The 12411-nt window shown below is 35.3% G+C and overlaps 1 protein-coding gene and 1 non-coding gene across 2 annotated transcripts in view; one reads left to right on the top strand and one right to left on the bottom strand.

Annotated features, from left to right (window-relative positions):
* The window catches only part of LOC107464890 (membrane protein PM19L), a 1053-nt gene extending 223 nt beyond the window's left edge, over positions 1–830 (top strand). Inside the window, exons 2-4 of the mRNA XM_016083856.3 lie at positions 47–266; positions 352–397; positions 512–830. Coding sequence (XP_015939342.1) covers positions 47–266; positions 352–397; positions 512–622 — 377 coding nt within the window. The 3' untranslated portion in view covers positions 623–830. The remainder of the gene's footprint in view (positions 1–46; positions 267–351; positions 398–511) is intronic.
* A 136-nt stretch (positions 831–966) lies between these two features.
* TRNAP-UGG (transfer RNA proline (anticodon UGG)) lies at positions 967–1038 on the bottom strand. Its single transcript has one exon. It is a non-coding gene; the product is annotated as a tRNA-Pro (tRNA).
* Positions 1039–12411: the final 11373 nt, after the last annotated feature.

Here is a 12411-nt window from a genome sequence, read left to right as displayed (position 1 = left end):
TACTAGAGACAAACTCATGTGGTTTTGATCTTGCTTTAATTTGCAGCATCTGTTCTGTCCACTCCGGCACACCTGTTTCCGGTATACTTCCCAATGGGAAACATGGCGACTGGTTTCTTCATAATCTTCGCTCTCATTGCCGGCGTTGTGGGGTTCACAACCTCACTCACTGGATTGCACAACATTTCCAAATGGAATGCTTCAAACTTGTATGCAGCAGCCATGTCCTCAATGACAACATGGGCACTTACTTTACTAGCCATGGGGTTGGTCACCCTTCTCTGCTTTCATATTCCTAATTGAGTTGTTCATAAACATTGCTGACTAAATGCTTCTTTTCTTTTCTTGCAGATTTGCATGCAAAGAGATTCAACTTGGATGGACAGACTCAAACCTGGTAACCTTTATTTCTGGATTCTGATATAATAATTTCAATCATTGGGAAAAAGTGTCAAACATTTAGGTGCCCATAAAGTTAATAATCACTTTTTTTCTTCTTTTTGTTTCCCAGCGTACCTTGGAAATAATCACCATAATTGTAAGTGGAACCCAACTGCTAAACACGGGTGTTATCCATGTTGGAGTCTCAGAAATCATTTCATATAGAGATGGAAGAGTATGAGTTTCAGATTCACTGGTGGCCTGGTGCCATATATGAATTCTTTATGTCATATATGAATGCGTGATTCTCTTTGTACTTTTATCTGAAGTTGTTTTGTTTTGTTTATTTCAATATCTTAATGTTAATACTCATATTTTTTTTTTATTTCACCAAGCATATGTAAATGCATCATTTGTATTAATTATTAAAAGTACGAGGTTTTTGTGAATTCGCTTGTTTTACTTGTCATGTAAAATTGTAATTATGTAAAATTCGGAAAAGCAAAAGCATTCGTAGTGGAAAAGCATAAGGATGCTCCTTGGTTACAAGTAATTAATTAAAAGTGTGACAATAAAATAGAAATTGGGGCATTCCGAGAATCGAACTCGGGACCTCTCGCACCCAAAGCGAGAATCATACCACTAGACCAAATGCCCGTATGCATATGGTTTTCTCATTTTAATATATGGACAAATCTTAAGAAAATAAGTTGCTGAATATGTCACAGACTAATTATTGTTGTCACTATCATCAGTAAGCAAGGAAAGTAGAGATTCTGTCTTGTGTTCTTTCACTTTTGCTTGCATGATATGAACGATGCTCTGTCTTGTGTTCTTTCACATTGCATTTCACCAATCCAGCACTACCACAGAGATTCTCCATGCACCCATAATTCAGAGAAGTTGAAGTCAGTTTCAAAATCAATTAGCACAGTAGATATCTGAAACAAGATCCGAAAGTAGAAGAAACCCTCTACAAGAATTGATAATTGGAATTTGAGGATATGATAAGGGAAGTGGAAAAGTAAGCGTTATTGTTGTTGTTGACGCAGAGTGATCATGAAGCAATGCATCTAAGTGTTACTTGATATTTATTCTATTAGTTAGAATTTGTTAATTTTAGCTATTATTTCTCTTTGTATAGAAAATTGTTAGTAGTAGGTTTGATTGCACATGTTGAGCTGTATAGTTAGTTAGAGCAGCTATAGCATTCTGTTAGAAGTAGTATTTGTATAAATAGCAAATTATAGCTTTGTATTCTTTGAGTCTCATCATTATAAAAGTTCAATTCTCAATTCCTTCTTGGCTTCTCTGTTCTTGTTCTTCTCCATGCTCACATGTAAATTTAACATGGTGCGGTGAGCGTGGATGGAGGAACGTTGAGATCCTGATTGAAGGATGAGAAACTTGCTCTCTAATTCACAATTCGTTGACGTGATTAGAGAAGGATGATGAGTCCAGCTTTACAGTTGAAACGCTCGTTCGCTGTTCTTGACTGGTGAATTTTATTTTTCCCCTTTTCCTTCATTTGATTTGAACTCACACAATTTCTTCTCTCTTTTCTTCATACCTATTTGAAATCTCAGCATCCGCTCTTCTTCTTCATCTATTTATTTTCTTCTTCTTTCTTGAACTCACACCGTAGAGTTTGATGAGAGCTTTGTTGTCTAACTGTCTTCCCGTTAAGGAGAGATAACGAGTTTCCGATCAACGAGATCAAGAGAGAAAGATTACAACCGCTTCTGGTATCTTCGCAGCAATGGAAGAAAAATCAAATTCAAGTGATGGCTCCACAGGAGGTGGTCCTGCGATGGACATGCAGCAATTCGCAGCGTTCTTTAGTCAAGTGGCACAGATCCAGAGCCATATCAACAAGACAAGTCCGAATCAAGATCTCTCAAGCCCCTGTTACATACTTCCTTCTGAAAATCCAGGTATATCTATTACCAATGTAATCCTTACTGGTTCAAATTACAGTGCGTGGAGCAAAGCTATGACTAATGCTCTTACATCCAAAAATAAAATTGAATTTATTGATGGCACTATCCTGAAACCTGAGAAAACTGATCCTAATTTCAAGGCATGGCAATGATGCAATACCTATGTAGTTGCTTGGATTAACCTTTCCCTTAGTCCAGAAATCTATCAGAGTGTTCTTTGGAACAACATAGGTTACGAATTATGGAATGACCTTAAGCATCGCTACTATCAGGGTGATAGGTTTCGAGTAGCTGAATTGAATGAGGAGATTTATGCATTAAAACAAGGGGATTTATCTGTTACAGCTTATTTTGCCAAACTGAAAAATCTTTGGGAAGAGATTGATGATTTTAGAAGTATACCTGGTTGCGATTGTGCTAAATGTGAATGTGGCTTAGGCATTGTTAGGCAACACAGGGAAGAGGACAGAGTCACCAAATTTTTGCGTGGTCTTGGAGAACAATATTCCACTGTTAAGTCACAGGTTATGTTAATGGATGATTTGCCTAGTGTGAATAGAATTCTGTCAATGATCACTCAGCAAGAAAGGCAGCTGTTCAGCTTTGATAATGCCTTAGATGCTAAGATTCTGGCAGCCTCTTCTCAGTCTGACAACAAAGGTAGAAATCCATTTAAAAAGGGGCAAAATCGCATCAAATTGCAGTGCACTCATTGTGGAAAATCAGGACACATTGTGGATAATTGCTATAAGAAGCATGGTTATCCACCTAACTTCAAACCCCGGTTTGAGAAAAAGTCTCCTGTCCTCAATTGTATAACTGCAGCAGACAATCCTGAAGATGAAAATGATGACTTTAGTGCTCCACAATTGGTTAGAGGTGAACCAACCATTAATGAATTCACTCCAGAGCAACGAGAAGCTCTTTTAGCCCTGCTCAGCAAACAAGATGTGCCTCATTCTCATAGTGTCAACCAGATTTCAGCCAAAGCAAATCCTTCTCCTTATAAAGGTAGAATGGTAAACATTTTACAATTTGATTCTCATGTCAAAGCTCTAAATATTTCAATCAATAAACACAAGCCATGGGTACTTGACACTGGAGCTACTGACCATGTATCATATACCCTGGCAGATTTTCAAAATTACTTCAAAGTTGATCCAATTATTGTCAAATTACCTAATGGAGCACTCACTACTAGCTGCATCATGGGCACCATTATGTTTTCTGACAATCTTTTTCTCACTAATGCATTGTTTATTCCCACTTTTAACTTCAAACTCATATCAGTTTCGAAACTTACTGCATCTTTACATTGCAAAATGAGTTTTACTGACAAGGCTTGTGAGATACAGGATCTGCACACTTTGAAGATGATTGGTGCAGCTAGCAATGTTGATGGTTTGTACATTCTGCACAAAGAAGTCAAAGCTCTTCCTCACATCACAGCAACTTCCTGCAGCCAATTCTCTCAGTCTTTATGGCATGTTAGATTAGGGCATCCATCTCATGATAGGCTTGTTGCATTGCAAAAGAATTTTGAGTTTATTGATTGTGCAAAACATACAGAACCGTGTCATTCTTGCCATCTTGGCAAACAAAAGCGATTACCTTTTTTTGTTAGTTCTAGTACTACAGCTAATGTACTTGACCTCATTCATGTTGATATTTGGGGACCTATTTCTGTTCCCTCTTTTACTGGGAAGCGTTATTTTCTCACTATAGTAGATGATTGTTCTCGATTTACTTGGATTTTATTCATGAAAACTAAAGCTGAGGCTTCTTCATTGGTTAAAGATTTTGTCATTTTTGCTAAAACCCAATTTAATGCAGTGGTTAAAACAATTCGCACAGATAGCAAACTCGAGAGATTTTCTTATCTCGGGATGTCCAATTTTATGAAAATTGTTTTCCTTACTGTCACTCCAATAATGCCAACAATGATAATTTTTCAGCTTCCTCTCATTCATCTCATGTTGCATCTCATCCCTTTGATTATGAATTTTTGGAAGGGAGTCAGATACAAGTTTTAAACACTGATGATGCAGCCACTCAACCAAGCTTGCATCACCCAAATCTCAGCCAGCAGGAAGATAATGCTTCCTCTGAATTAAATGAAACTGATGAAATTCTCCCTTATCCTGAAATTCATGATCATTTGGAAACCACATCTGCATCACATGAAGAATATTCAACTCATAATTCTGCTACTCTGCCTGAATCCTCCATTATGCCTGAAGTTGCTGATGTAAGGAGATCAACTAGGCAAACTAAACCACCTGCATACTTGCAGGACTATGAGTGTCAAACCATCAACACTGTTTCACCCTCATCACAGCTTACTGCTCAAAGGTATCCTCTCTCTAATGTCTTGTCTTATACTAGACTTTCCCCCATGCATTTTGCATTTTATGTTGCTATTCAAAATTTAGAGCCTAAAACTTATGAGGATGCAATCACTCAAACTTGTTGGCAAGAGGCAATAAGAGCTGAACTAACTGCCTTGGAAGAAAACAAAACATGGAAGCTAACTTCTTTGCCAATTGGAAAGAGAGCAATTGGATGTAAATGGGTCTTTCGTACCAAATACCACCCAAATGGTACAGTGGAGAGGCATAAGGCAAGACTTGTTGCCAAAGGATTCACACAAGTGGCTGGTGTTGACTATCGAGATACCTTCAGTCCTGTAGTAAAGCTAGGGACTTTGAGAGTGGTACTTGCTGTTGCAGCAGTAAAAGGGTGGCACCTTAAACAAATTGATGTCAACACCGCATTTTTACATGGTGAACTTGATGAGGAGGTCTATATGAAGGTGCCTCCAGGTTTGGAAGCTTCGCCTGGTCAAGTTTGCAAGCTTGAAAAGTCCTTGTATGGATTGAAACAAGCGAGTAGGCAGTGGAATTGCAAGCTCAAATCAGTTTTACTCGAGTTAAAATTCACTCAATGTAAATCAGATTACAGCCTCTTCACCAAGACTACTTCACTTGGATTCACAGCAATTCTCGTGTATGTCAGCATTTGAAGGCGGCACATAGAGTGCTGCGTTATGTAAAAGGTTCCCCTGCTGCAGGCCTCTTCTTCTTTGCAGAATCTGATTTGTAACTTACTGGTTTCTCTGACTTTGACTGGGCTGGTTGTGTTGACTCTCGAAGATCCATCTCGGCATATTGTTTTTATTTGGGACCATCATTGGTTACTTGGAAGAGTAAGAAACAGCTTACAGTTGCAGCCTCCTCCTCAGAAGCAGAGTATAGAGCTTTAGCTCTGGCCACCAGAGAAGCCCAATGGCTGAGCTATGTTCTTCAAGATCTTGGTGTTCCAATCACAAAGCCTATTAATTTATACTGTGATAGCAATTCAGCTATTTACATTGCAACTAATCCTGTGTTTCATGAACGTACCAAGCATATCGAAGCTGATTGCCATATCGTCCGTGACAAATTGCAAGAAAAGTTGATTCATCTTCTTCCCATTTCCACCAATAATCAAGCTGCCGATATTCTCACTAAACCTCTTGCTCCTGGGCCTTTCAATGCAGGTTATTCTAAGCTTGGATTGTTGGATCTCTTTTCTCCCAATGCTCCAAGCTTACGGGAGGGTGTTACTTGATATTTATTCTATTAGTTAGAATTTGTTAATTTTAGCTATTATTTCTCTTTGTATAGAAAATTGTTAGTAGTAGGTTTGATTGCACATGTTGAGCTGTATAGTTAGTTAGAGCAGCTATAGCATTCTGTTAGAAGTAGTATTTGTATAAATAGCAAATTATAGCTTTGTATTCTTTGAGTCTCATCATTATAAAAGTTCAATTCTCAATTCCTTCTTGGCTTCTCTGTTCTTGTTCTTCTCCATGCTCACATGTAAATTTAACATCTATGGATAGAGCTTCATTAGAAGAAGATTATAGAAAAATAATTCTGTTGGTGCATTCGGCTGCTAACTCAAAATGTGATATAGCAAACTGGGTGGGTGTGGTGATGGATCGGATCGTATTCGTAAATTCACGGTAAATATTTGCATCTGATCCGAAAATTGCAGATCTTATCCGATCCACAGTTTGATCGGATTGGATAGGATCCGATCCGCGGATTTTATGGATCAGATTGCGGATATCTGTTCAACACTACTCTTAAACTCCTCCCAAGGTGAAGGAAGCTCCACATGTGAAAGTTGTAACTTCATCGTCATTTTTGCCATAATATCTGCCACCGTGTTTGCATCTCTCATAATTAAACGAAAGTCAACACGCCAATTCCAATGCATGATATCTCTTATTTTAAGTATCAATGGATCAATAAACCCAAAACCATCTTAAGTAACAAGATTAAATGCTTCTACACAATCTGTCTCACAAATAACATCTCGTTGGCCCACATCCCAAGCTAAGAGATATCCTCTCCAAATAGCAAATAATTTTCCTTGAAAAATATTATTACTCTCAATCATTCCCAAACACCCTCTTTACCAACTCCCATTATAATCTCTAATAACACAAGCAAAACCAACACTATCACCTGAACCAAAATAACTAGCATCACAATTAATCTTAAAAGTACCAACGGATAGGGGATTCCAAAAACCATTTAGAGTATAGGAAGGGACATATGTTGTAATTCAAAAATATTCCTAAACTTCTTTTCCAAAGTTAATGCTAGACAAATCACTTTTTCCGGAGGCCAAGTTTCATGAAGATTAAAGATGCCATTATTCCTTACTAGCCATATCCACCAAAGTCTCGAAAAGAACTTGAGCGGATGCTCTCTGCTATGATACAAGAACCAGTTCTTCAAATCCAAAGGATGACAAGAAATATCCAACCTATGCCAGACAAGCTGAGCTTTTGGACAATCCCGAATACAATGTAAAATCGATTCCTGCCTAGAAAGACATCTTGGACACCTATCCGATGACGACATCCCTCTTCCAAAGCGAAAACTTGCAGTAGGAAAAGCCTCCTTAAGACACAACTAAGCCAAAAACTTGTGCTTTTCCGGAACAAGCTGACGCCAAAACCAAAGCCAATTCTCCCACTCCTCCCAACCAAACAGCTGCTTACACAACCACAAGTAACCATTGCGTGAGTCATAGACTTTGGCAGCAGACCCACACCAATACCAACCCACTTCCGGACCTACTTGTTCATCTGGATTGAGAATATTACCTTTTAGATTTTGAGATAAAGGAGAATAAAGAGTATCCAAATGCCACCTACCAACCGACCAAATATCCTGTATCCAGATATTCGAATCAGAAATGTGAATATAATCCATCTCATTAGATAATCGTCCTTCTCTCCTCCAGCTAGAAAACCAAAAATTCTAGTTCAAATCTCCAATACACCAAACAAACCCATCCTTCAACACTTTCCAAGCCTTGCAAAGACTCCTCCAAAAGGAAGAGTCCTTGTTTTTAGGATAACTAAAACAGTCATATAGAGATGATCGGTATTTGACATCCAACAATTGGACACATAACTTGTTTGGCTGCTTGAAAAAAGTCCAAACTAACTTTCCAAGAAGAATAATATTTACACAATAAGGATCTCTAATCTCCAGACCTCTATATTTTTTGGAGTAACCAGTACCTTCTAACTAATAAGATTCAATCCTCTTCCATCAACTTATCCTTTCCAAAGAAAATTCCTCATCATAGACTCTAATTTTCTAATGATTTCTTTGGGAAAAATAGAGACCTGCATTTGGTATGTGGGAATAGCGACTACAACAGAATTAACCAAGTAAAGTCTACCAGCCCAATTGAGTAAACTCCCTTTCCAGCTTGCTAGCCTACTCCGAATCTTATCGAAGACACCATTGAAAGTTGAACGGGTCACCCTAGAATGGCTAAAGGTAACTCCAAGATACTTACTCAAGTTCTGGACAAATCAGATAGAGGATACCCCAGTGAAAACTTCTTTCTTTGTTGCAGAGACATTCTTGGAGCGAAGCGCTTTAGACTTCTCCACATTAATTCTCATCTCAAATGCTTTGCAAAAAGTCTCTGAAACCAACATCACATTTTGCACTTGTCTCTTTGTAGTTTTATAGAATAGAAGCAAGTCATCCGCAAACATTAAGTGGGATATTCTTGGTCCCCCTCTAGAAATAGCAACCGACTCCCACAAGACCAAATCAACCTAATGAGTAATAAAGCATGCCAATCGCTCCATACAGAACACAAAAAAATATGGTGACATAGGGTCTCCTTGTCTAAGACCTCGACTAGAAGTAAAGCCATTCAGACGATTCTCATTCCAAAGAATAGACAAGGAGGAAGCATTGACAAAATTCATAATCAAATTAATTGTAGGAATAGGAAAACCAAATTTCTTAAGGGTATGAGCTAAAAACCTCCAGTCAACTCTGTCATAAGCTTTCTCCAGATCAATCTTAAAGGCCAATGTACTTTTCTTTGATTTAGTCTTCTTTAGTATATATTGTTGGGAATAAGTAGTATGACCACAATCCAATCAATCATGTGTCAAATAATTTGTTATTGTTATTATATTAAAATGTTAATATAATAAGGTCCTTGATTAAATTTAGAGATTTATCATTGTGATAGTGATCATGATATTCAGAGATAAATCTTTTATAATTTAATCTAAATTGTTCTTGGTCATAGGATTATTAAAAAGGACATTAATAATCCGGAAAGATCAATATATATATATATATAATGGTCTTCATTGGATGAAGATTAATAGATCTCATTTATTAAAGTATATATATAGATGGCGCATATAAGGATATGACCATTGAACTTGCTCACTCTGAGAATTCCTAATGGTTATAATTACCGCATATTTGTCAATAGGATATTCTCAAGATGAACATAGTAATAGAGTTTCGTTTGACCTGCAACTATCATAGTAATTAACAACGTATTTATTATACTTTGATTCCAGACACCTAATATCCTAGGGTGCTAGTTAAATGGATATTGGGTATGATTTAAATACTTGTAGAATTAATGATCAGTCAATAAGGAATCCGTCAACTCTCGGTAAAGAGTTTGAGCTCTATGATTATAATGAATGAGATGAATAAAACCTTGGCCAAGGGGATTGAATGAATGAAGAAATGAGTTTTTTAGGTCATTCACACTTCATTATAATAATGGTAACAAGTTAGAGTTTGACAATTAAACCATACTCTAAGGGTTAACCAAGAGCTGGAAAGATGGAAGGAATTATACTTTGTTCTTCTGAGGTTCTTAGTAAAAATATATTACTTCATACTATCGGGTCGTTGAGGAGTGTTGCTAGACGCCAACCTTGATTAGTAAATTTAGTACGATTAATTTACTACCCGCTTAGTATTGAACCTATGGGGTCACACACTAACGAGTGTTCTAACCTTTGCTATAGAATTATTTAATTATTATTTTGATTTGATCAAATAAATAATTATATTAATTCAAATGGAATATTATTATATTCTTTGTTAGCATCAAGAATATAATAATAGTATGATAATTGATAATATTAAATGAGATTTGAGAATAATTAGTTATTCTATTTCTGAATTTGGATGAGATCCTAACTGATTCTGTTTTTAAATTGAGTTATAATATGATTCATAAAATTTGAATGATTCAAATTTGGAATTTTAAGATATGATTTAAATTTGAATTGAGAATCAAAATTAAAATCAGTAACAAATCTTATACTATATATATGTACGTCAAGAGTACAGAAAAGTCACGAGAATAAAACACAAGGGTTTTATTCCTTTACCTCTACGCACATAAATATATGTTAGCCTAATTCTTGGAGAAAAATTTTATGGTGTGCAAAGAGTTGCAAGAGGTTTCTCAATTTAGATCAGATGTCCATTGGTCAAGGAGTTGACAGCAAATGTTGGTCTCGGTATGGATACGCATAGCGCCTTCGTACCATCGAAGGAGAAAGTGAGTTTTACTAGCGTACACAGGTATTTAAATCTGATCTACTATATACTTTTAATTATTGGAATAAAATTTAAGTACAAAATAGATCTTTAGGATTATCTTCTTTTCTTCTGCTGCGTGTTATGAACACATGGTAATCCTTCATATATATATTTGGTATTATATTTATTTATTTGTATGTTTTAGTTAGTAGTTATTATTCATATATTATTTTATTTTATTTTTTTATTTAGAAAAATTAATTAAAAATATTTTAGAAATAAATAAGTTTAAAAGTGTGAAAGAAATATTTTTATTAAATTTCTTTTACCTAAAAATATGATTAAAAAGAGAATGTTCAATCATGCGGATATATCTGATGTCCGATCCGATGTGCGAATCGGATCGGATCTGGCATTAAAAAATATGAATATCATATCCGATCCGATTCGATGGAAATTTGCGGATCGGATCGAATTTTCAGTCATATTCGATCCGATCCGCATACACCCTTGGGTGTGGAGATTAGAGAGAGCCATGATTTGGAGACACACTTGAAACGGATCAAAGAAGAAACAGCTTGTTATTCTTCTTTGTTATGCTCTAGTCTTTATTTAGTACCAGTAGTAGTGTATAGTAATTTTGGTGCACTTGAATGCAGAATAGGTAACTGCTCTATATATACGCGGAGACAGAGAACAAAATGTGTTCCTTCTTTAGCACTCTTCTTCTTTCTATGTAGTGAGCCTATCTTGCAATCTTCACATGCCAGTCGTTTTTCATGTGAAAATTGAATTTTTATGTTTTAAACGGCAGTTGAATTTTCACCTTGAATTTTATGTTTTTAACTGAGTGTGGGTGATTACCAAATCCTTATCTTCTTATGTTAGTGTTCAAAGAAATATGTATGGAGTCCCATACAGCGACCTTTCAGATTTCATTTACCTTTTCTAATAAAGACAATGGCAAGTTGGAATCACGGGATTGGATTACCTTCCAAAATTTCTATAAGCGAAAGACGAATCAATATAGATGGGGAAGATCCAATCTAGAATTTGCTTTCAGAAATTCCCATAAAGCATTGTTGTTAATTGAAGTGACAGAAACTATCAATCATACCTCCACCTAAAGAAGTGTTTGTTTCGGTACCACGATAAATTTATACGTATCGATATAATAAAAATGTGGATAAATTAAAACACGATATATAAATTATGTTTTCCACATCAATAATTATTTTTTTAAGTACATATTATATCAATGATTTTACTAAATTATTTTTATATTTTAATAAAATTAAAAAATAAATTTTATTTAATTTTTATAAAAAAATTTAAATATTCTTTTTTAGTTGAATCAATTTAAAAATCAAAACTAAAATATATTTTATTATTCTGGTTCAATTATGAATAATAAAAAAAAGAGTGTTAGAGGCCAGCAATTTTTGTAATTTGTAGCCGTCAAATAACCATCAATGATAATTTTAATAGTGGGAAATTGGTATGAAATTTCATCGTTTTTCAGTCTCCCCTTTCAGCTTCAACAATCTCCTGTCATATCTTCCCTTCGATCATCACGATGGTTCCAACGTCGTTACAAAAATCGAACCTTTTGATCGCCGTGACCATCAACACCTTCAAAGCTCCAATATTGTGGGCCAAATTCAAGAGACACATGGCGGCTCCATCAACATCACGAGAGCTGCTGCCAATGCTGCCTTGGTGACACCGGAGAATAATCTTCCGGAGGGACACAACGGTGACGGTGGAATCAATTATGAATAATAAAATGTATTTTGATTTTAATTTTTTAAATTGATTTAAATTTAAAATTATAAAACTAAAAGTAATTGAATTTTGATTAAATTAAATGATGAGTTTGAAAAATTCAAATTTATTATGATGATGAACAAACATTATTGAAATAATTAATTACAAAATTATTAATTTGATTTTCATTTAACATATGTTAATTAATAATTTTGTTTAATTTTATTAAAATATAAAGACGATTTAGTAAAATTATTGATATGATATGTATTTAAAAAAATAATTATTAATATGAAAAACATAATTTACATTTCGTATTTTAATTGTTTTATATTTTTATTGTATCGGTACGTATAAATTTTCCGTGGTACTGAAGTAAATTCCTACTTTTAATCAATGGCATATATAAAGGTGCCAATAGATATATTCCA

The sequence above is a fragment of the Arachis duranensis genome, chromosome 1 (assembly GCF_000817695.3).
Source record: "Arachis duranensis cultivar V14167 chromosome 1, aradu.V14167.gnm2.J7QH, whole genome shotgun sequence".
Taxonomy (NCBI): Eukaryota; Viridiplantae; Streptophyta; class Magnoliopsida; order Fabales; family Fabaceae; genus Arachis; species Arachis duranensis.
The sequence above is the reverse complement of the archived record's forward strand: the minus strand, read 5'-3'. Positions and strand labels throughout refer to the sequence as shown.